The 18,141-nt window shown below is 53.2% G+C and overlaps 1 protein-coding gene across 2 annotated transcripts; it reads left to right on the forward strand.

Moving 5' to 3' along the window:
- Nucleotides 1–4,617: 4,617 nt before the first annotated feature.
- Nucleotides 4,618–10,801, forward strand: KIAA2013 (KIAA2013 ortholog). Of its 2 annotated transcripts, XM_012662636.1 has the most exons (4): nt 4,625–5,841; nt 7,874–8,172; nt 8,248–8,727; nt 10,045–10,319. In XM_012662636.1, the coding sequence occupies exons 1-4, from the start codon at nt 4,809–4,811 to the stop codon at nt 10,060–10,062; spliced, it is 1,830 nt and encodes a 609-aa protein (XP_012518090.1). In that variant the 5' UTR covers nt 4,625–4,808; the 3' UTR covers nt 10,063–10,319. The 2 variants fall into 2 exon arrangements, with proteins under 2 accessions (XP_012518089.1, XP_012518090.1); XM_012662635.1 differs by having other exon boundaries at nt 4,618–5,841; nt 7,874–8,727; nt 10,045–10,801.
- Nucleotides 10,802–18,141: the final 7,340 nt, after the last annotated feature.

An 18,141-nucleotide genomic window follows, 5' to 3' on the forward strand; every position in this document is an offset into this window, starting at 1 on the left:
CTGTCTCTGCAGCTCCCGGGTTCCTCCTGCGGGCCCTCCTTCCTCCCTCCCCGTGAGGGGGTGGCGGGGCGGGTCACTACCGCCAGAAGAAGGGGAGAGGGGAGCGAGGCCACAATTTCCATGGCCCAGATTCTGCGACAAGGCTCAGTTTGCTCACCTGGAAAGTGGGGCTTGTAATAGCGTCTGTTTGTTGGGTCTAACACGGGTCAGTGACGTTCTTAGCTGTAGCTCACTTAGAACTGCACCGGCGACAAGTCCCCAGCAAGCCAGCTCTTAGGATTTCATTAGTTCTCCTGGAAACCCAAGGGGTAAGGGCAGAGCCTGGAGTGGGCGAAGGTGGGCAGGAATGTGTTTGGAGGCATCCACACCCCTGCCGGCCCTCCTGGCCGCTGGAAATGCGGAAAGTACATCTCCACCTAACCTTACCCCCCAAAAGGGATTCATCTCATGGGCCTTTACATCCCAGGGAGACCAACCTCTGAGCCAGAGTCAGTCTTGCACCTGGGGTTCATTGTTGGATGAATAAATGAATGAAGGAAAGTTTGAAAGGCCTCTTCACAGATGCCCACCGCCCAGTAAACATCTCAAGGGTCTCTACGGCAAGGGCTCCTGGACCAGATGTCAGCTAGGGGCATCTACGTCTCCAGAAAAACCCTCCCTTCCTCAGAAGAGACCTCAGGCAGCGACCTGGGAGCCTCTTCCCAGCAGATTAGGCTCCAGAGGGGTAGGGGGGTGGGGGTGCAACCCTGGCCTGGCAGGGTCTCCCCTGGAGGGGGCAAAGGAGTGAAGGGGAGGAATGAACTGGGTGTCAGTGAACAACACAGGGCAGGCCATGCGTTGGTGCTGGGAAGAAAGAAACCCACAGCGCTCAGACTGCTGCAGCAAGGGATACCACCACCCACAGAGGCTCGAGTGCAAAAAGCCGAACACACAGCACCGCCCACTCAGTAAAAATATATTCTTGTCGACGTAGATGCGCATAGAGATCACGCTGCAAGAAAAGTACAACCAAATATTTACAGCGATTATTTCCAGCTTGTGGCATGATTTTATTTTATATATATATATGTATATATATATTACATACGTTGTATAGTTTTTATTTTCTTGTTTATATTTTTATTGTTTTTTCAATGAATACACATATGCTATGTGTACAATTCAAACGAAGTCAACACTTTATTTTTATTTACTTATTTATTCTTAGAGACAGAGTCTTGCTATCATCCAGGCTGGAGTGCAGTAGTGCCACGATCATAGCTCACTGCAGCCTTGAACCCCGGGCCTCAAGCGATCCTCCCACTTCAGCCTCCCGAGTAGCTGGGACTACAGGAGTGCGCTACTGCACCTGGCAACACACGTCATTTTCACAAGATGGGTAGATCATTTGGAGATCGTCTCATTGTACAGAGATTTGCTCATTGCACAGATGGCAGAGGTGAAGCCCAGAGGCACCCAGAAGCGAGCTCAAGGTCACGAGGCAAGTAGGGGGAAGAGGCGTGAGCAGAATCCAGGGCTTCTACCTTCCAGCTGGGACCCAGGGCTGGGAGTTTCTGCAGCTGGGGACAGGACTTGGTGCCAGAATGCAGCGGATGTTTTGGATTCAAGAGGATGCAGACTGAGATTCCAGACGTTTGGAGGAGGAAATGCCAGGATGAGCAGAGGGAGGAGAATGAGCATGTGTTGGCCGGATCGATTTTCAAAGCTCTCGCTCATTCCATGCTCACAACAGCCCTGCTAGTTAAGCAGTACTGTCCTCCTTTGGGAAACGAGGAAACCGGGACCAGAGAAGTGAAGCAATCTGCTCAACGTCACACAGCTAATGTGGGACCACAGTAAGGGAGGCAGCACTGGAACCAAGCTCTAACTCCCCATTTGCTGGGGTCCAAGGAGAACCTCAATGATGATGTACTGTGAATAGAAAAAAATCCTTGGGCAGTGGGAGTCTCATGCATGGCCCAAGTCCCCAGAGTCGCAGTAAGTCAGGCGTGGGAATCAATCTTAGAGACTTCTGGCCTCTCCAGGAGGAAGGATTCACTCTGGCAAAGCCTGTCCTGTATCCCTTTGGATCTGTGTCCTGTTCCCTTCACCAAATTGCTGGGACTTGAACCCCATCCAAGCTTCCTCCAGAAGGAGGGCCTGTCTCTTTAACCAGTGGTGGCTGCTGTCCAGATGTTACTCCTGGTACGTGTTGCACATGCTGTGGGCTGTTAAAGGCACAGGCCTGTTTTACTGGGAAGGTGCAGAAAGGACAGCTGGCCTGGAGGGGAGCTGCCCCGTGCCATGAGGAGCTTTTCTCACTTTTATCCTTCGTCAGCCTGAGGAAGAGCAATGGCCTCAGTGGGATGGCCACACTCTGTGCTGCCAGATGGGTTGTCACCTCCCATGGGACTGAGCCCCCCTAAAATAATAATAATAATAATAGAATTTCCAAGCTGTTCCCTTAAGTGAAAAAAGTCAGATGCAAGTATATATCATATGCTACAACTTCTGTGAAAGGAAATGTAAAGATAGATGTATCTATACTTATATGTATGTATCCATAAGCAAACAGAATGTCTGGAAGAATATCCAAGGAACAGGTAATCATCACCCTTCACCCTTTTGTGCTTTTTGAATTTTGTATCATGTACTGGTGTTTCGAGTTTCCTAGTACAAATAAATTAAATAATTTAAGCCAGTGTGCAAAAGGCTTCATATGCTTGTCCACTTTAAGTCTCAGCAATTCCACTTTGTCCTATGATCCTCATTCTATGGATGAAGAAAGCAAGACCCTGGGAGGTTAGCCAACTTGCTATCAAGGGGCAGGGCCAAGATTCGAAACTCAGGCAGCCTGATGCCAGGTCCTTACTCTGAACCCCTGGCTTTGCTGTGGCTATGCTGCTGACCCTTGGCTATGAGCCCCACCACCTCTGCCCACCCCCGCCCCTGCCTTGGGGTGTTTAAGAGTGAGAGCAAAGGGAGTTGAGAGCATGAGCAAAGAGCCTTCTCTTTGTCCCAGGAATCTGCTTCAGGAATTGCTCCCCTAGAAACATTCACAGAAGTGGGCCAATATATATGTCTATTATACCAGTGTTTGTGGCAAAGATACTTATATAGGTTTACATTTCCTGAGCACTTACCGTGTGTCATGCATCATGCTTGCTCTCCCTGAATGAACCTCTTTATCCTCAGAACCACCAGAGGCAGTTTCTCTGGTCATCTCCATTTCACAGATGGGATCGAGGCTGGCTGGTCCTTTGCTCACCTCCCTGGGCCTCCCAAATACTTCTGCCTCCTGAGGGGGCTGGAATGATCGCTTTCTATAATATATTAATAACTGAGGTCGTGGATTCCCATGTGTTCCTGAACATGTTCTGTGGGGCGTATGAACTCACAATGAGAGTTTAGAATGTTGTGTTTGTGTTTTGACTATGATCTTTTTTTAAAAAAGTGGAAACATATTGTAGGATCCCCTGGACAGGCACCCTCTGACAAATACTTCTGTGTCTGCTCACAGCCCACCAGAAGCCACCTCAAATGACTGTTTAATTTCCAACGACTGGGAAGCACTATTTGGCTTTGGAATGTCCTGAAACCAAAGCAGAAAACAATCGCCCGTTGTCCGCTCCCATGCACATGTTGAATTTTTTCCTAAGACACACAGCACAATTTCTCTTTTGCATTGATGATCCACAATTTAAAGCCATTTTGAAAATATGAGACTTTAGAGTCTTATTTAATAAGTTAAAACTCAGGGTCAAGCAGACGATAAGGTGGAGCAGAGACACTGACAATGCTGCGCTGGCTCTGTGTCCCTGCGTGGCGTATGTGCAGCCAAACAGGTCTGCAAGATTGTCAACAAAATGTCTCCTACGAAGTCTAGTTTCCAGGGGTTACTTTCTTTTTTTCTTTCTTTTTTTTTTTTTTTTGAGACAGTCTCACTCTGTTGCCCGGGCTAGAGTGCCGTGGTGTCAGCCTAGCTCACAGCAACCTCAAACTCCTGGGCTCAAGCGATCCTTCTGCCTCAGCCTCCCGGGTAGCTGGGACTACAGGCACGCGCCACCATGCCCGGTTAATTTTTTCTGCTTTTAGTTCTTTGGCTAATTTCTTTCTATTTATAGTAAAGATGGAGTCTCGCTCTTGCTCAGGCTGGTCTCGAACTCCTGAGCTCAAGCAATCCTCCCCCGCCTTGGCCTCCCAGAGTGCTAGGATTACAGGCGTGAGCCACCGCGCCCGGCCTTTCTTTCTTTTTTTTCCCTGTACTTTTCCATACTGTTGCAAGTTCTTTTGCAGTGAGGATCATCATTTGCACAGAAACAATACAGTTGTGGTTTTATTTTTAATCTTAAGGCTGCTGAATCCATCAGTAGCAAACGGGGCCCAACACGTGTTCAGCTTGGCTGGCTCGATGTTTTTCTTAACAAGTGAACTGGATGCTTCCAATCCTCCCCAGACCTCTACACTGACTCCGTTCGACTTCACGCTTCGGGCCTGGGAACGGGTGGTCCCGCCCACGGCGGCCTCTGTCCCGCCCTCGCGGTGGAACCGCCTCCTCTCCAGACCCGCCCCTCTCTCCTCCCTCCGCCCTCTCCTTTACCATCTGTCGCAAAAGACGCAGCGGCGCTTGACGGCCGGCGTCGTTTGACGGCTGAGGGCAACCGAGAAGAAGGAGGAAGCAGTGGTGGCGGCTGCTGCGGCGGCTGCGGCTAGGGCCGAGGTGGTCGCCGGGGTCGGAGCCCGGGAGTGAGGCGCGGGCGACCGGGCCTGTGGGCTGGGCGGCGGGCCCGGCGGCCGCTCCCGCGCCCTTGCCCGCGCCTGGCGGCCCGATGTGGCTGCAGCAGCGGCTTAAGGGGCTGCCGGGACTGCTGTCGAGCAGCTGGGCCCGCCGCCTCCTCTGCCTGCTCGGCCTCCTGCTGCTGCTTCTGTGGTTTGGGGGCTCCGGGGCGCGGCGGGCGGCGGGCGGCCTGCACCTACTGCCCTGGGCCCGAGGCAAGCCGGGCGCCGCCGAGCCCTCTGCCTGCCTGGAGGCGGCCACCCGCGCCTGGCGCGGCCTGCGGGAGCGCGGCGAGGCTGTACCGCTGGGCCCTGGAGTGCCGGCCCTAGTGGCCAACGGTTTCCTGGCCCTGGACGTGGCCACCAACCGGCTGTGGGTGACCCCTGGGGAGCGGGAGCCCGCCGTGGCGCCAGACTTCGTGCCCTTCGTGCAGCTGCGCCCGCTGAGCGCGCTGGCCGAAGCTGGAGAGGCGGTGCTGCTGCTGCGGGAGGGGCTGCTCCGCCGGGTGCGCTGCCTGCAGCTCGGGAACCCGGGCCTCGGCCCTGCGGTCGCCGTCCCTGGACCCGCCTCGGCCTCTGGCCTTGCCGCGGGATCCGGCCGCGACTGCGTGCTGCTGCAAGAGGACTTTCTGGCGCACCGTGGCCGACCCCACGTCTATCTGCAGCGCATCCAACTCAATAACCCCACGGAGCGCGTGGCAGCGCTGCAGACTGTGGGGCCCACTGCCAGCCCAGTCCCCAAGGCCTTCACCAGTACCCTGGAGAAGGTCGGAGATCATCAGTTCCTCCTTTACTCAGGCCGGTCCCCGCCTACTCCCACGGGGCTGGTGCACCTGGTGGTGGTCGCTGCCAAGAAGTTAGTGAACCGGCTCCAAGTGGCTCCCAAGACACAGGTGGATGAGACAGTACTGTGGGTTGTGCATGTCTCAGGCCCCATTAACACCCAGGTGCTCAAAAGCAAAGCAGCCAAGGAGCTCAAGGTGCTCCAGGACTTGGCACGGAAGGAGATGCTGGAGCTCTTGGAGATGCCGGCGGGGGAGCTGCTTCAGGACCACCAGCGCCTTTGGGCTCAGCTCTTCAGCTCAGGTGAGGCCTGGCGAGTGCTTGGTCCACAGTCCACACCTTGCACCGCGTGCACATGGTCCACCCTAGAGATGTCCCTCCAAAGTCTGCAGAGGTGACCATGAAGGTGGTAGTGGGGTGGTTAAAACTTGGGTTTGGCATTTGTCAGGGTTCTGAATCTATGCTTAACCACTTAGTGTCTGTGTGACCTTGAATTAGTCATCAGATCTCTGGGGCTGTATTGGGTAATAACACCTAGCTCAGAGGCCTTTTATGAGATTTCAATGAATACTTGAGTGTAAAGGTCAGGCCTTGAATTCGTTCTTGTAGGTAGGGCCTGATTTGAACAGAGTGGAGCATTTTAGGGTCAGTTTGTAAAGATTAAACCAGCAGGCAGATCCCTGACTCTCTCCTCGGTTTGCAGTCTGCCTGGCGAAAGGCAGTGGCTTCCTGATACACTCCCCTCTGGGCTGGGGTGTGTCCTGGCTGTTGTGACTGCAGCTTGTTCATGGGGAGGTTGGAGAATCCCTTCTTTCAGCAGATTGGACTGTTTCTGCCAGATGAAAACTTCTTTCCCTTGACTGTTTAAGAAAATCCTATTCTGGATGAGAGGGATTTTGGTTTCCAGGGTTCCCATTTTCTGAACCTCTATGTTTGGTTGCTCAGAGACAGTTTAGTTCATTCAACAAGTATTTCATGAATGCTGCTGCCAGCGGCTGCTCTACGCACGGCGGACACAATGTGAACAAAGTAGAGTTCGTGTTCTCATGGTGCTTGCTTAAATTCTGGTTGGAAGGAAGACAGACATTAGAAAAGTGAAGATTTAAACAAGATGGCTTTTTAGAATAAAACGTGCTGTGGAGAAAAATTTAAAATACGGGACCAAGGGTGAGCAGATGGGGGTGCAGAGTGTGGGGAGGAATGGGCGGTGTAGCTCCATTTGTCAGGGAGGCCTCTCGAAGGAGGAAGCACTTACGCTGAGACCTGAGTGGCAAGAAGCAGCCAGCATGCGATCTGGGAGCAGGGTGCATTAGGCTTGGAGACCGCAAGGGCCAAGGCCCTAAGGCGGGAACAGGTTTCTGGAGTGGCTGGTGTGGCTGGCAAGGGGCGAGTGGTGGGAGACGAGGTCAGAGAGTGAGGGTGGCTGTGCAGCCCTTGGTGAGGACGGAGAATTTTATTCCAAGAGGGACGGGACATAGGGCAGAGGCACGATTTGATGTATGTTTTTAAAAGAGCCCCCTGGCTGCCCTGTGCAGAGTGTAGGTTGCTGGGGGGCAGAAGCGGATGCATGGAGACCAGGTGAGGGGGGGCTGGCCAGGACCACGGTTGTGGTCGTGGAGACAGACATGAATGGGTCCTGATAGTCTTGGAGGCAGGGCTGCTGGGTCTTACCGTGGACTCGCTGTAGGGAGTGAGGCCTTGGGGATGCTTCCTGAATTTGGGGGGTTTGAGTGGTTGCTTGGAGACAACTGGAGGAGGGCTTGGTCTGGGGCTGAAAGAGTTCAAATCATGTGAGGTACAAAATGCCTGTCAGGTGTGTGTCCAAGTGGAGACACCAAGCAGGTGGTTAGCTGTTTGAGTCTGGGATTCATGTAAGTTTGGGAGATAATGGTATGATACCCTATGTATGTATGTATGATACCCAAATTCATATGAATTTGGGAGGTGTCATTTCAAGCTAAAGGACTAGGGAGAGATGATGGAGCAGAGAAGTGGCCTGAGCCTGGCCAGGGCGTTGATGACGGTGTTCTGGCTTAGGGGTCCCGGACCATAGGGTTGGCACCACGTCCTGGCCAAGCCGGCGGTGGTCTCGGCTCTGGCAGCAGGCCCTGCTGCCTTTTAATAGGATTTTAGGTTTCAAGCCCCCAGGCTCAAGCTGGCCGCGTGAACAAGACAGGCAGACTGACTTTCTCCTGTACTTGAGGGAGACTGGAACCGCTGTCTCCGTCACTGTGGCCTAAGGTGTCACTCCTCTGCCACTTTCGATGTTTGTGTAGTATCCTCTGCCTCCCAGCTGTGCCTTCCCCCGTAACGGGCAGCCTCTGTGGTGTTACAGGAGTGGAGATGAAGAAGATCACCGATGCCCACACGCCGTCCGGCCTGACCGTGAACCTGACGCTCTACTACATGCTCTCCTGCTCTCCGGCCCCGCTGCTCAGCCCCTCCCTGAGCCACAGGGAGCGGGACCAGATGGAGTCGACACTCAACTATGAAGACCACTGTTTCAGTGGCCACGCCACCATGCACGCCGAGAACCTCTGGCCGGGGCGGCTGCCGACCGTGCAGCAGATCCTGCAGCTCTCCGACCTGTGGAAGCTGACCCTCCAGAAGCGCGGCTGCAAGGGGCTGGTGAAGGTGGGCGCCCCGGGCATCCTGCAGGGCATGGTGCTCAGCTTCGGGGGCCTGCAGTTCACGGAGAACCACCTCCAGTTCCAGGCCGACCCCGACGTGCTGCACAACAGCTACGCGTTGCACGGCATCCGCTACAAGAACGACCACATCAACCTAGCCGTGCTGGCGGACGCTGAGGGCAAGCCCTACCTGCACGTGTCCGTGGAGTCGCGCGGCCAGCCCGTCAAGATCTACGCCTGCGAGGCGGGCTGCCTGGAAGACCCCGTGGAGCTGACCTCGGCGCCTGGGGGCCACACCTTCTCGGTCATGGTGACGCAGCCCATCACGCCACTGCTCTACATCTCCACCGACCTCACGCACCTACAGGACCTGCGGCACACGCTGCACCTCAAGGCCATCTTGGCCCATGACGAGCACATGGCCCAGCAGGACCCCGGGCTGCCCTTCCTCTTCTGGTTCAGCGTGGCCTCCCTCATCACTCTCTTCCACCTGTTCCTCTTCAAGCTCATCTACAACGAGTACTGTGGGCCTGGAGCCAAGCCCCTCTTCAGGAGTAAGGTAGGACGCCGCCGCCGGGTCCTCGGGCCTGTGTCTCAGGCTGGCCTGGCGAGGGCCGGGCAGGAACGGGTGTCCTTCGAAGCCGAAGCCTTCAGCCCCCAACACCAGGGTGGGAGCTCTGGTGTGTCCTGAGAGGCCATGAGAAAATGGCTTCCGAGAGGAGACCACAGGGCAGGGACAGCTGTGGCAGCGCAGGTGTGAATAGATGAGTCCCCAGGGCAGTCCTCCCCGCCGCCCCCCAGTCTCAGCGTTTAAAAGTAACTGCAACAAACCCCGAGACCAACCCCAGCCTCCCATGAGCTCTGTTCACTGCGTTCGGGGTCAGTCCCTTGCTGTGGGCCTCAGTCGGAGGTGGTCCTCTCGTCAGCACAGGACAACAGGACGGTATCGTTCCCCTCCGGTTTCCTGAAACCTCTTTGCCCCCAGGAAGCCGTGATTTTGGCCTCAGTTGCTGTGGGAGGGTCATCTGGGGCACATCCTGGAGATCAGCATTGGTGTTTCCGGAGCAGCTGAGCTTTTTCCCTGTCTCTTCTCTTCCCTTTCCTCCCTCCTCCCTCCACCCCCTCCTCTCTTCTCTCCTCTCCTCTCCTCTCTTCTCCTGTCCTCTTGTCAAACCACAGTGACCGGGGAGGGGTACATGAGGCTCTGGTTCTGTGTTCCGTGTAGTCACAGAGCCCAGATCCCACTCAGGAGAGACGCCCATCACATCTGGAGAGACACCCGCGGCTTCTGGTTTCTAGCTTCTGATCTAGACCAGGACCTGGCAAAGGCAGCAGAGCTTGACCAAGGGAGCAGGAGAAGGGTGGGCGGCAGGTCTGAGCTCCTCAAGCTTGAGGAACAATTCAAGAGCAGGATCAAAAAGAAATACACAGAGGCCTTCCCTGGTCACCGTCCCTTGGCTAGCTGTCCCGGAACAGGTGTCACATTTGCATTGCGTGGGTTAAGCAGGCAGCTGCTTTTCCCTGCTGGTCGGTGGCTTCTCTGCCCTCTGCGTGCCTCCTCCATTCCCCACACGGTTGGGACATGAGCCAGCCACCTTCCTGGGTACTGACCCATGTCCGTCCTTGACTTGGCCTCCAGCTAGGCCATGCCAGAGCCGAGCCCAAGGAACACTCCACGTCAGCCTGAGGAGGCCACAGGCCCGCTGAGTCCGTGGTAATTCTCACAGGACCCGGGGCCGGAGCTATCTACAAGGCTGGCTTAGAGCCTGGGCGGGGTGCCCAGGGCTGCCCCCATAGCCTGCTTCCCTTGATGTTTCTGTAGCTGGCCACAGGGCTTGGCAGTGAATAATAATCGCTTGTTTTGTGAATTGAACAGGAAGATCCCAGTGTCTGAGTGAACTAACAGTCCTGCTCTCAGCCACCGTTTGCACAAGACACCCAGCACTGCAAGTCCTGCTGCTAGGAACAAGGAATCCTTTGGAAGCAGCCACCCTTTGTGCCTTGTTGGGGGAAACCAGTGACACAGAAGCGTGCGTGGATACTCCAGAGTTTGCATTGGAAGGAACGAGTGTCGTCACTTCCGGGGAGGGGAGGGGCCAATGGACTTTTTGTAAGCTTTCAAATCAATAAAATGAACCGAAATGGCAAATACTTGAAATTGAACTCACTCCTTCTACTTTCCCCCTTTCTTCTGTCCCAGGAAATAGACCTTCTTTTGAAAAGATTCTTGTCTAGGAGAAATTGTTTTCTTTTCCTAAGTTAATGTGTTCTTTCTTGAATGAATTTTTAATTTATTTTTATTGAGATTTTGCTGGATGGCTTTTGCATTCACTTTAGGTAGTGACCTTGGCAGTGGGGTCCGATCTAAGCCGCCTCAGTGGCGTTTGGAGACCCTGCGGCCCGAGGCTGGGCCTGGGCACCCCCGGAGTGGCTGCACCGCCTGCGGAGGGTGTGGGTCATGTTGTCATCCTAGGGTTTGCACGTCCTTTCTTAGCCTGAGCCTGTGGAGATCTGTGGTTTTGTACTTCGGGGCTTTGGCAGAGGTGTTTAACTTTCTAGTGATTGATGACTGTTGGGTTTTAAAATACCAAAGCTTTTTTTGTTCTGTTTTTAAATAAATATCTTTCAAACTTCCATGACCGGTTTGTGTGTGGTTGAAACCTCTGGAGACATTGATCACATCTTCCCCCGTCAGTAGCGTCTGAAGCAGGACACGCCGCCTGCCCTGCTGAGAAGAGACAGTAATTCTCTTCCTGTGTCTTCTACCTCTTTTCAAAGGACTCGGCCCAGAAGGTGTGTTGGCGGCCACCTTTCTGCTCACCTGGGGGTTCGCTGGGTGGCCCAGCTGCCTGGGCTGGTTGAGGACTTCTAGCACCACCCTAGTCCCTTCCCTGCTAAGGTGCCCTCTCCCCCTTCCTGCCCAAAAGAGCCTGGGTTTTCCTCTCCTGGGTTTTGCTGGCCATAGGATGGCAGCAAGAAAAAAGCCCCAGTGGGGCAGAGCCCTGCTCTGCCAGGATCACATCCCTCCCCTGTGTGGGGAGAAGAAGGGAACTGTCTGTTCCAGGGACCAAGAAGGGACTAAGCTGGGTGTGGCAGTCACCCTGGGGGTTGTCCTCAGTGTTTTGGCTGTTTCCCAGAGTTCCCAGGCAGCGTTTTAAGCTGCATGACTCACAGGAAGCCTGGCCCGCTGGCCAAGCAGCCGAATGGCCCGCAACAGATGGTTATGACAGCGTGAATGGGGATCCTACTGGTGGGCCTGGTTTCCCAGTTGCTTCAGCCCACGCACCCCCCCTCCTGTCTGGACAGCGCAGAGCTCAGACGTGCCACCTCCAGCTGTGGAGCACGGGCTGGCTCACCTGCTGCAGGGAGTGGAGCATCGTGGGGTGCACCTGGCCATCACTGACAGTGTGACATGCTCTCTAGTTGTTCTATTAAACTGGAAGCTGCTAGATAACGATCCACGCTTAAGGCTGCCATTCGCTCTGTGCTGAACTTGGACCTGGGCATGTCGTAGGCTCCCGTGAGTGTAAAAACGAACCCATGGAGCTGGTGCCTGAGATACACCTCCCTACTGAATGACCAGAATTTCAGCAAACTAACACGTGTACATTATAGCTGTCATCTAAATGTTTACCGTGTATGTTGTATTTTACATCAACATGGCCCTATGGGGGAGGAGGTGGTTAGGAGTTAAGATCCCAATTTGAGTGATTTGTCCAAGGCCACCCAGCCATCCAGTGCAGGTGGGAATGCAAACTGGCTGACACAGGCCCAGGCTCTCTGGGAGTCCCCACGTGGCACCACTTCTCCCCACGGCACGCTGGTGGCTTCTGCAGGATGCTCAATGTCTGCAGTGCTGCCCTTGCCAGAGAGGACATGCCAGGCACTAATGCTACGGGGTCCGCTCTGCACGGTCCGGTCTCTGCTCCTAGAGGAGCTTCTTCCCAGCCCCGTGGGGCTCGGGGCACAAATAGGGGGACACAACTTTATCAAGTTGCTTTTTCAGGGCCTGAGCTCTGGTGTGGAAAATTTAACTGCATACTATCCAGCACTTCCCAACAGCCAAAAAGTTGGTTTGGAAGTTTATTAATTCCCTGGAAATCTGCCTGCACCGCACGCCTCTTGGGCCCCATCTCGTCCGCTCAGCCACCCTGACTCCTGCTGTTGCCACAGCCACCGGCTCTGCCAGGTGTAAGTGTCCAACAGCACCTGGCTTCTGCCACTGTCTTCAGGAAGCTGCTGGCACTCGAGCGTGTGTAGCCTGGAAGCCTGTGAACGACACATTGCTTGGGGCCTTCGCCTGTGGGAAATGAGCCAGGGGACACCTGCTGTCCTCTCCCGTCCCTGGGTGGATGGTTGAGGCACGTTCCATCCAGCTCCTCAGAAGGTGCCACAGTTTGTATGTGGTTTGTCCCCACCCAAAGTCATGTTGAAATGTGATCCCCAGGGTGGCAGTGTTGGGAGGGAGGGCCTAGCGGGAGGTGTTGGGGTCTGGCAGTGGGTCCTTCATGGGTGGCTTGGTGCTGCTGTCTCAGGAGTGAGTTTTTGCTTTGAAAGGAATGGGTTAGTTCCCACGAGAGCGAGAACAGGTTCTTATAAAGCCAGGATGCCCCTCGGGGTGGGGGTGGGGTTGCCTCTTTGCACCTGTCAGCTTCCCCTGCAACCTTCTCAGCCACGTCATGAAGCAGCACAAAAACTCCCCAGAGGCTGAGCAGGTGCCGGCGTCATGCCCTTGAACTTCCCAGCCTGCAGAACCGTGAGCTAAATAACCCTTTTCTTTATAAATTGCCCAGCCTCATGTATTCTGTTACAACAACACAAAACAGATGAAGACAGAAGGTCCTGGCAGGACCAGTCCCCGTGTCCCACTCGGTGAAGAATGGGATACGGTGCCCTCAATGTGGTTTCCCTCCCCGCTGGTCTGCCCTCCCCCGGTCTCCCACTGCTGCTCCCTGGGACCACTTCCCAGATAAGCTGTCTGCACGTGAACTCTTGCCGCAAGTTCTGCCGTGTGGGGGTCTGAGGGGGACCTAGGCCAAGACACTAACCAAGAGGCCGTGGGTCCTCTGGAAGATTCTGCCAAGAGGAAGTAGGGTTCTCCCGGGCATTATTATAGACTGAATGTGTCCCCTCCCCAGATGCCTGTGTTGAAATCCTCACTGCCAAGATGATGGTATTAGGAGGTCGGGCCCTTGGGGGTGATTAGGTCATGAGGGTGGAGCCCCCATGAATGGGATTAGTGCCCTTATAAAAGGGACCCCAGAGACCTCTCTTGCCCTCTTTCTGCCATGTGAGAACACAACAAGAAAACAGCAGTCTGCAACCCACAACAGGGACCTCGCCAGAACTGCTGTACCCTGATTTCGGACTTCAAGCCTTTAGAACCATGAGAAATAAATTTCTACTGCTTTTAAGCCACCTAATTTATGGTATACTGTTATAGTAGCCAGGACAGACTCAGACAGGCACATTCTTCCAGTGGAGAAATGGAACTTTTCAGGGGTGACAACAAACCAAGAATACAGAGTCATAAGATCTTAGATGAAGAACAACTCTTAGGGTATTTCTTGCTCAAGAGTAACTGGCTTCAAGGGACGCGTGAGCCCCTCGGAAGTGCAAATTGTATGTGCATTTTTTTTCCTGAGGAGAAGTTCTGCATCTGTTTTCAGATTCTCAGAAGGACGCCTAACTTTAAAAACTTTAAGAGTAAGACACCCTGCACTTTGGGGACTTGTGTTTAGTGGCCTCTGCAGTGGTGAGCTGAGCTGCTGAGATCTGCTAAGGGCTACCAATTGGGCCATCACCCACTTGCTGTGGGGTGGTTGCTTCCCTGCAGAAAGGAGGGTGGGAAGTTTGTTGCAGCTGCTGGACAACAGCTGGGCAAACAGCCTCGCCCTGAACCAGCCGTGCAGTCTGACACTCCTGGTCCTGGAGTCTGTCCTCTGGACTTCAGCCAATAGAAGCTTCAGATAAATCTTTCGATTCAGTAAATGTTCATTGAGAATCTTGAGGCCATGCATCCAGCCCTGGGATGGAGGTTACCTTCCATGAACATCTGCTGTGTGCTTCCATTTCCCACTAGCTTAAGTTCCACGAAGGCAGTGGCTCTGTTTTTTCCATCTGGGTGGCCACAAACTACCACAATGCTTGTCACAGGGTAGGTGTTCAATGGGTACTTATTGAATTACATTTGTATACAATATGTCATTTAATCCTTGTGTTTCAAGTGGGACTTTTGGAGTTATGAGTGACAGGAAATTACAGCTGGCTTAATCAAAAGGAAAATCATTGGTTCATAGAACAGTACAGTTCAGTAGGAGCTTCAGGAATGGCTTAATCCAGGACTCAAGTGACTTAAGTAGGATACATTTCTTAGCTCTGCTTCCTGTTTTTCATATATATATACACATAGAGAGAGAGAGAGAGAGAGAGAGAAAGTCTTGCTCTGTCACCCAGGTAGGGTGCAGTGGTGTCATCATAGCTCAATGCAACCTCAAACTCCTGGGCTCAAGTGATCCTCCTGCCTCAGCCTCCTAAGTAGCTGGCCTACAGGTGCATGCCACCTAATTTTTCTATTTTTAGTAGAGATGGGGTCTCACTCTTGCTCAGGCTCCTGTTTTTTTTTTTTTTTTTTGAGACAGAGTCTCACTCTGTTGCCCGGGCTAGAGTGAGTGCCGTGGCATCCGCCCAGCTCACAGCAACCTCAGACTCCTGGGCTCAAGCAATCCTACTGCCTCAGCCTCCCAAGTAGCTGGGACTACAGGCATGCGCCACCTTGCCCGGCTAATTTTTTTCTATATATTTTTAGCTGTCCAATTAATTTCTTTCTATTTTTGGTAGAGACGGGGTCTCGCTCTTGCTCAGGCTGGTCTCGAACTCCTGAGCTCAAACAATCCGCCCGCTTCGGCCTCCCAGAGTGCTAGGATTACAGGCGTGAGCCACCGTGCCCGGCCTATTGCTCAGGCTCATCTTGAACTCCTGAGCTCAAGCAATCCTTCTGCCTCAGCCTAAGAGTGCTGGGATTGCAGGCATGAGCCACCCCACCTAGCCTCTGCTTCCTATAGATTGGCTTCCACCCTCAGACTGGCTACCCTTGTGGTAATAAAAATGGCCACAGTTATCACAAGCTTGGTGCCCTCCTAGCCTCAAACCCAGTGGAATCCAAGTCCCAGGATTCTTACCGTAAGTGCTGACGCTCACCTCTGAGTGGACAGCCCATCCCTGAGCCAATCACTGTGGCCAGGGTGAAAGGAGATATGTTAATTAGGTTAGGCCTGTACAGCAAATCACAGGTCTCCAGTATACCCTGCAAGGTAAGTTTCATTCCATTTCACAGATGAGGAAAGTGGGGCTCCGAGATGATAAGTCACTAGGCCATGTGATTTGTGGAGTCTGAGATGCATTCCCAGGTCTGTCCGGCTGCAAAAGCAGGTGCTCCCGTGACCAGCCCAAGTGATGGCGGACACACTTTGGAAAATAGCCACTTGCCCATTTGGCCAGAAGCAGCATCCATTTCTGCTGGGCAGGATGTTGTTCCTTTCATCCAGGGATCCATCTGGGCAGGGCAGGCTGGAGGGGCCTCTGCAGGGACAGGAGGGACATTTGGTGGACTGTAGTTCCTTCCAAGCTCACTAACCTGGTGTGGGATCTCAGCCCCAGTACGTGAGCGAATCCCTTTTAGTTATCTTGGTGACTGGAACACAGGGGGACAAGCACAGACACTGCCCCTGCCCTCACGGAATGAGGTCTAGGGGAGAGACCGGACGATTACACTGCAGGCGGGGCTGTGGGCGCCTGGGCTGGGACATCTAACCTGCCCGGGAGAGTCAGGGGAGGCTTCCCAGAGGGAGGTGAAACTTCCAAGCTGGAAGCTGAAGGCGGATGGCAGTTGGCCTGGCCAAGACATGGGAGGGACCACGAGGCCGGGAAACAGTCCGAGCGCACTTACAGACGGAGGCAAGCTAGGAATGCAAGGGGACAGAGAGACCTTCCAGTGAGAACAGCGCGAACAGCCTGGAGCGTAGGATCCGTAAAGGGAAGAGTGTATGTTAGGGCTACAGAGTTGCGTGTTTTTACCCACTCACTGACCTCTAAGCGCAAGGGGCAATGAGAACATGAGGGGTAGTGATTCCTCCTGTGGACCTAGCACTTCTCCTGTCCTGATCACTGTCATCATTTTAGCCAATCTTTACAGCTTCCCCGAAAACCAACCAAAGAAGAAAAATTTATCACCCCATTTTACAAAGCGGAAATTGAGCTCCGGGGGAAAAAGAGTGACTTGCCAAGGTCAAAGGGAGGTCACTAATGAAGCCGGGCAGTGGCACCGCAGGATCTACACTCTCCGGGTGGCGGGTTATCATTGCCTCTGCTGACACATGGAGGAAGGGCACCTAAGCCATGGCTGACAATCAACCTGCTGCTCGGAAGGCGGATGAGCTGTGAAAAAGGCTGTGGCTTCTCTCAGAATAAAACTTTGAGAAAAGGTGAGGAAGCAGCATTCCCGGGGCAGGGGCTGGTATGTAAAAGAGAGCCCCGGGCTGGGAGTCGGGCGCTGGGGACCCGGGTTCCATTTCCAGCTCTTGTCGTTATTTCATGACCTCAAACAAGTGAGTTAAGCATTTACACTCTACGTTCCCACCTGTAAAATGGGTCTAATAACATCTTCCAACTTCATGAGTTGGTTGGGAAGTCCCTCTAAGTAAATGACTGTGTAGGAACATGCTTTGATAAATTCAAAGTTTCTACCCACATGGAGGGAGTCATTTATATTATACACCGGGAGGCAGAGGAACCCAGATCTGTGCTTCTAAACCTGCAGTCAATGGACGGAAATCAGGAAGTCTGTGAACCCGGATCAGAAAAACATCTATATTTTCATTACCTCTCACTGAAATTTAGCATTTCCTTCCTTTATTAACTGAGGCATTTGTGTCACTGTGATAAACAGAAATCACAAATATGTTCACGACACATTACAATTATTGCAGATATCTTAAAATATTGCATATGTTCATCACTAGTTTGTTTTTTAAAAAAATTACTTATTTTAATTTTTTGTGGAGATGGGGTCTTGATATGTTGCCCAAGCTGGTGTCAAACTGCTGGCCTCAAGTGATCCTCTCAATTTGGCCTCCCAAAGTGCTGGGATTAGTGGCATGAGCCACTACTCTTGGCCCACTACTTGGATATTATGGTAGTCATTAGACTTGCCACTAGATACCAATATTTAATCTATTAAAAAAGAAGCAGGCTGGTCGCAGTGGCCTGTAATCCCAGCACTGTTGCTGGTTCTCTAGCACCTACACCGGGCACTAGCCAGATTCCCTGAAAGTATTTTTATGAACTCATGGATTTAAACCTTTTGTTATGTTTTGATTCATTGCATTTATTAATCTTCTGGGTGGTCAAATGATACCATCTTTGGCCCTTAGGAGCCTCTTCCAGTTGGTGTATTTCCTGGCTCATGTTACTCTTCTCCAAGGAGCCCGCTTCCTTTCACCGGGAAAGGGGTATTTGGAGACCATCATTTGGAGGCTCCTTATGAAAATAAGAAATATTTTCATAACTATATTTCAATACAATTGGTCTCCTTTGGAATCCTAGGTATTTTGTTAGTTTAAAACCTTTTTCTGAGGTCCAATAGGCTTCACTGGTTTGCCAAAAAGACCCTAATACGAACCAGTTAAAAGACAAACCGGCTTTAGAGAAACACCCGGCGCCCACAGCCCAAAGGGAACACGGGCCACCGGCTCCTAATTGTGAGGGACCAGAGCTGGGCAGGGAGGCGCAGCTGACCTAGGGGCCAAGAAGGGAAATTACCCTCGTACAGCTTGGGCAGCGTTTGAGACGCAAAGAGCAGGGCTGGGCTGCGGGCAATCGCCTCCGGACCTCTGAGCCGGGGTCAGTTTTCTTTGCACCTGAGATCAAAGGGCCTCAGGAGGCCACTCCGCCAGCACAGCCCGGTTACCCCGGG

The sequence above is a fragment of the Propithecus coquereli genome, unplaced genomic scaffold, assembly GCF_000956105.1.
Source record: "Propithecus coquereli isolate 6110/MARCELLA unplaced genomic scaffold, Pcoq_1.0 Scaffold77, whole genome shotgun sequence".
NCBI classification, from domain to species: Eukaryota; Metazoa; Chordata; class Mammalia; order Primates; family Indriidae; genus Propithecus; species Propithecus coquereli.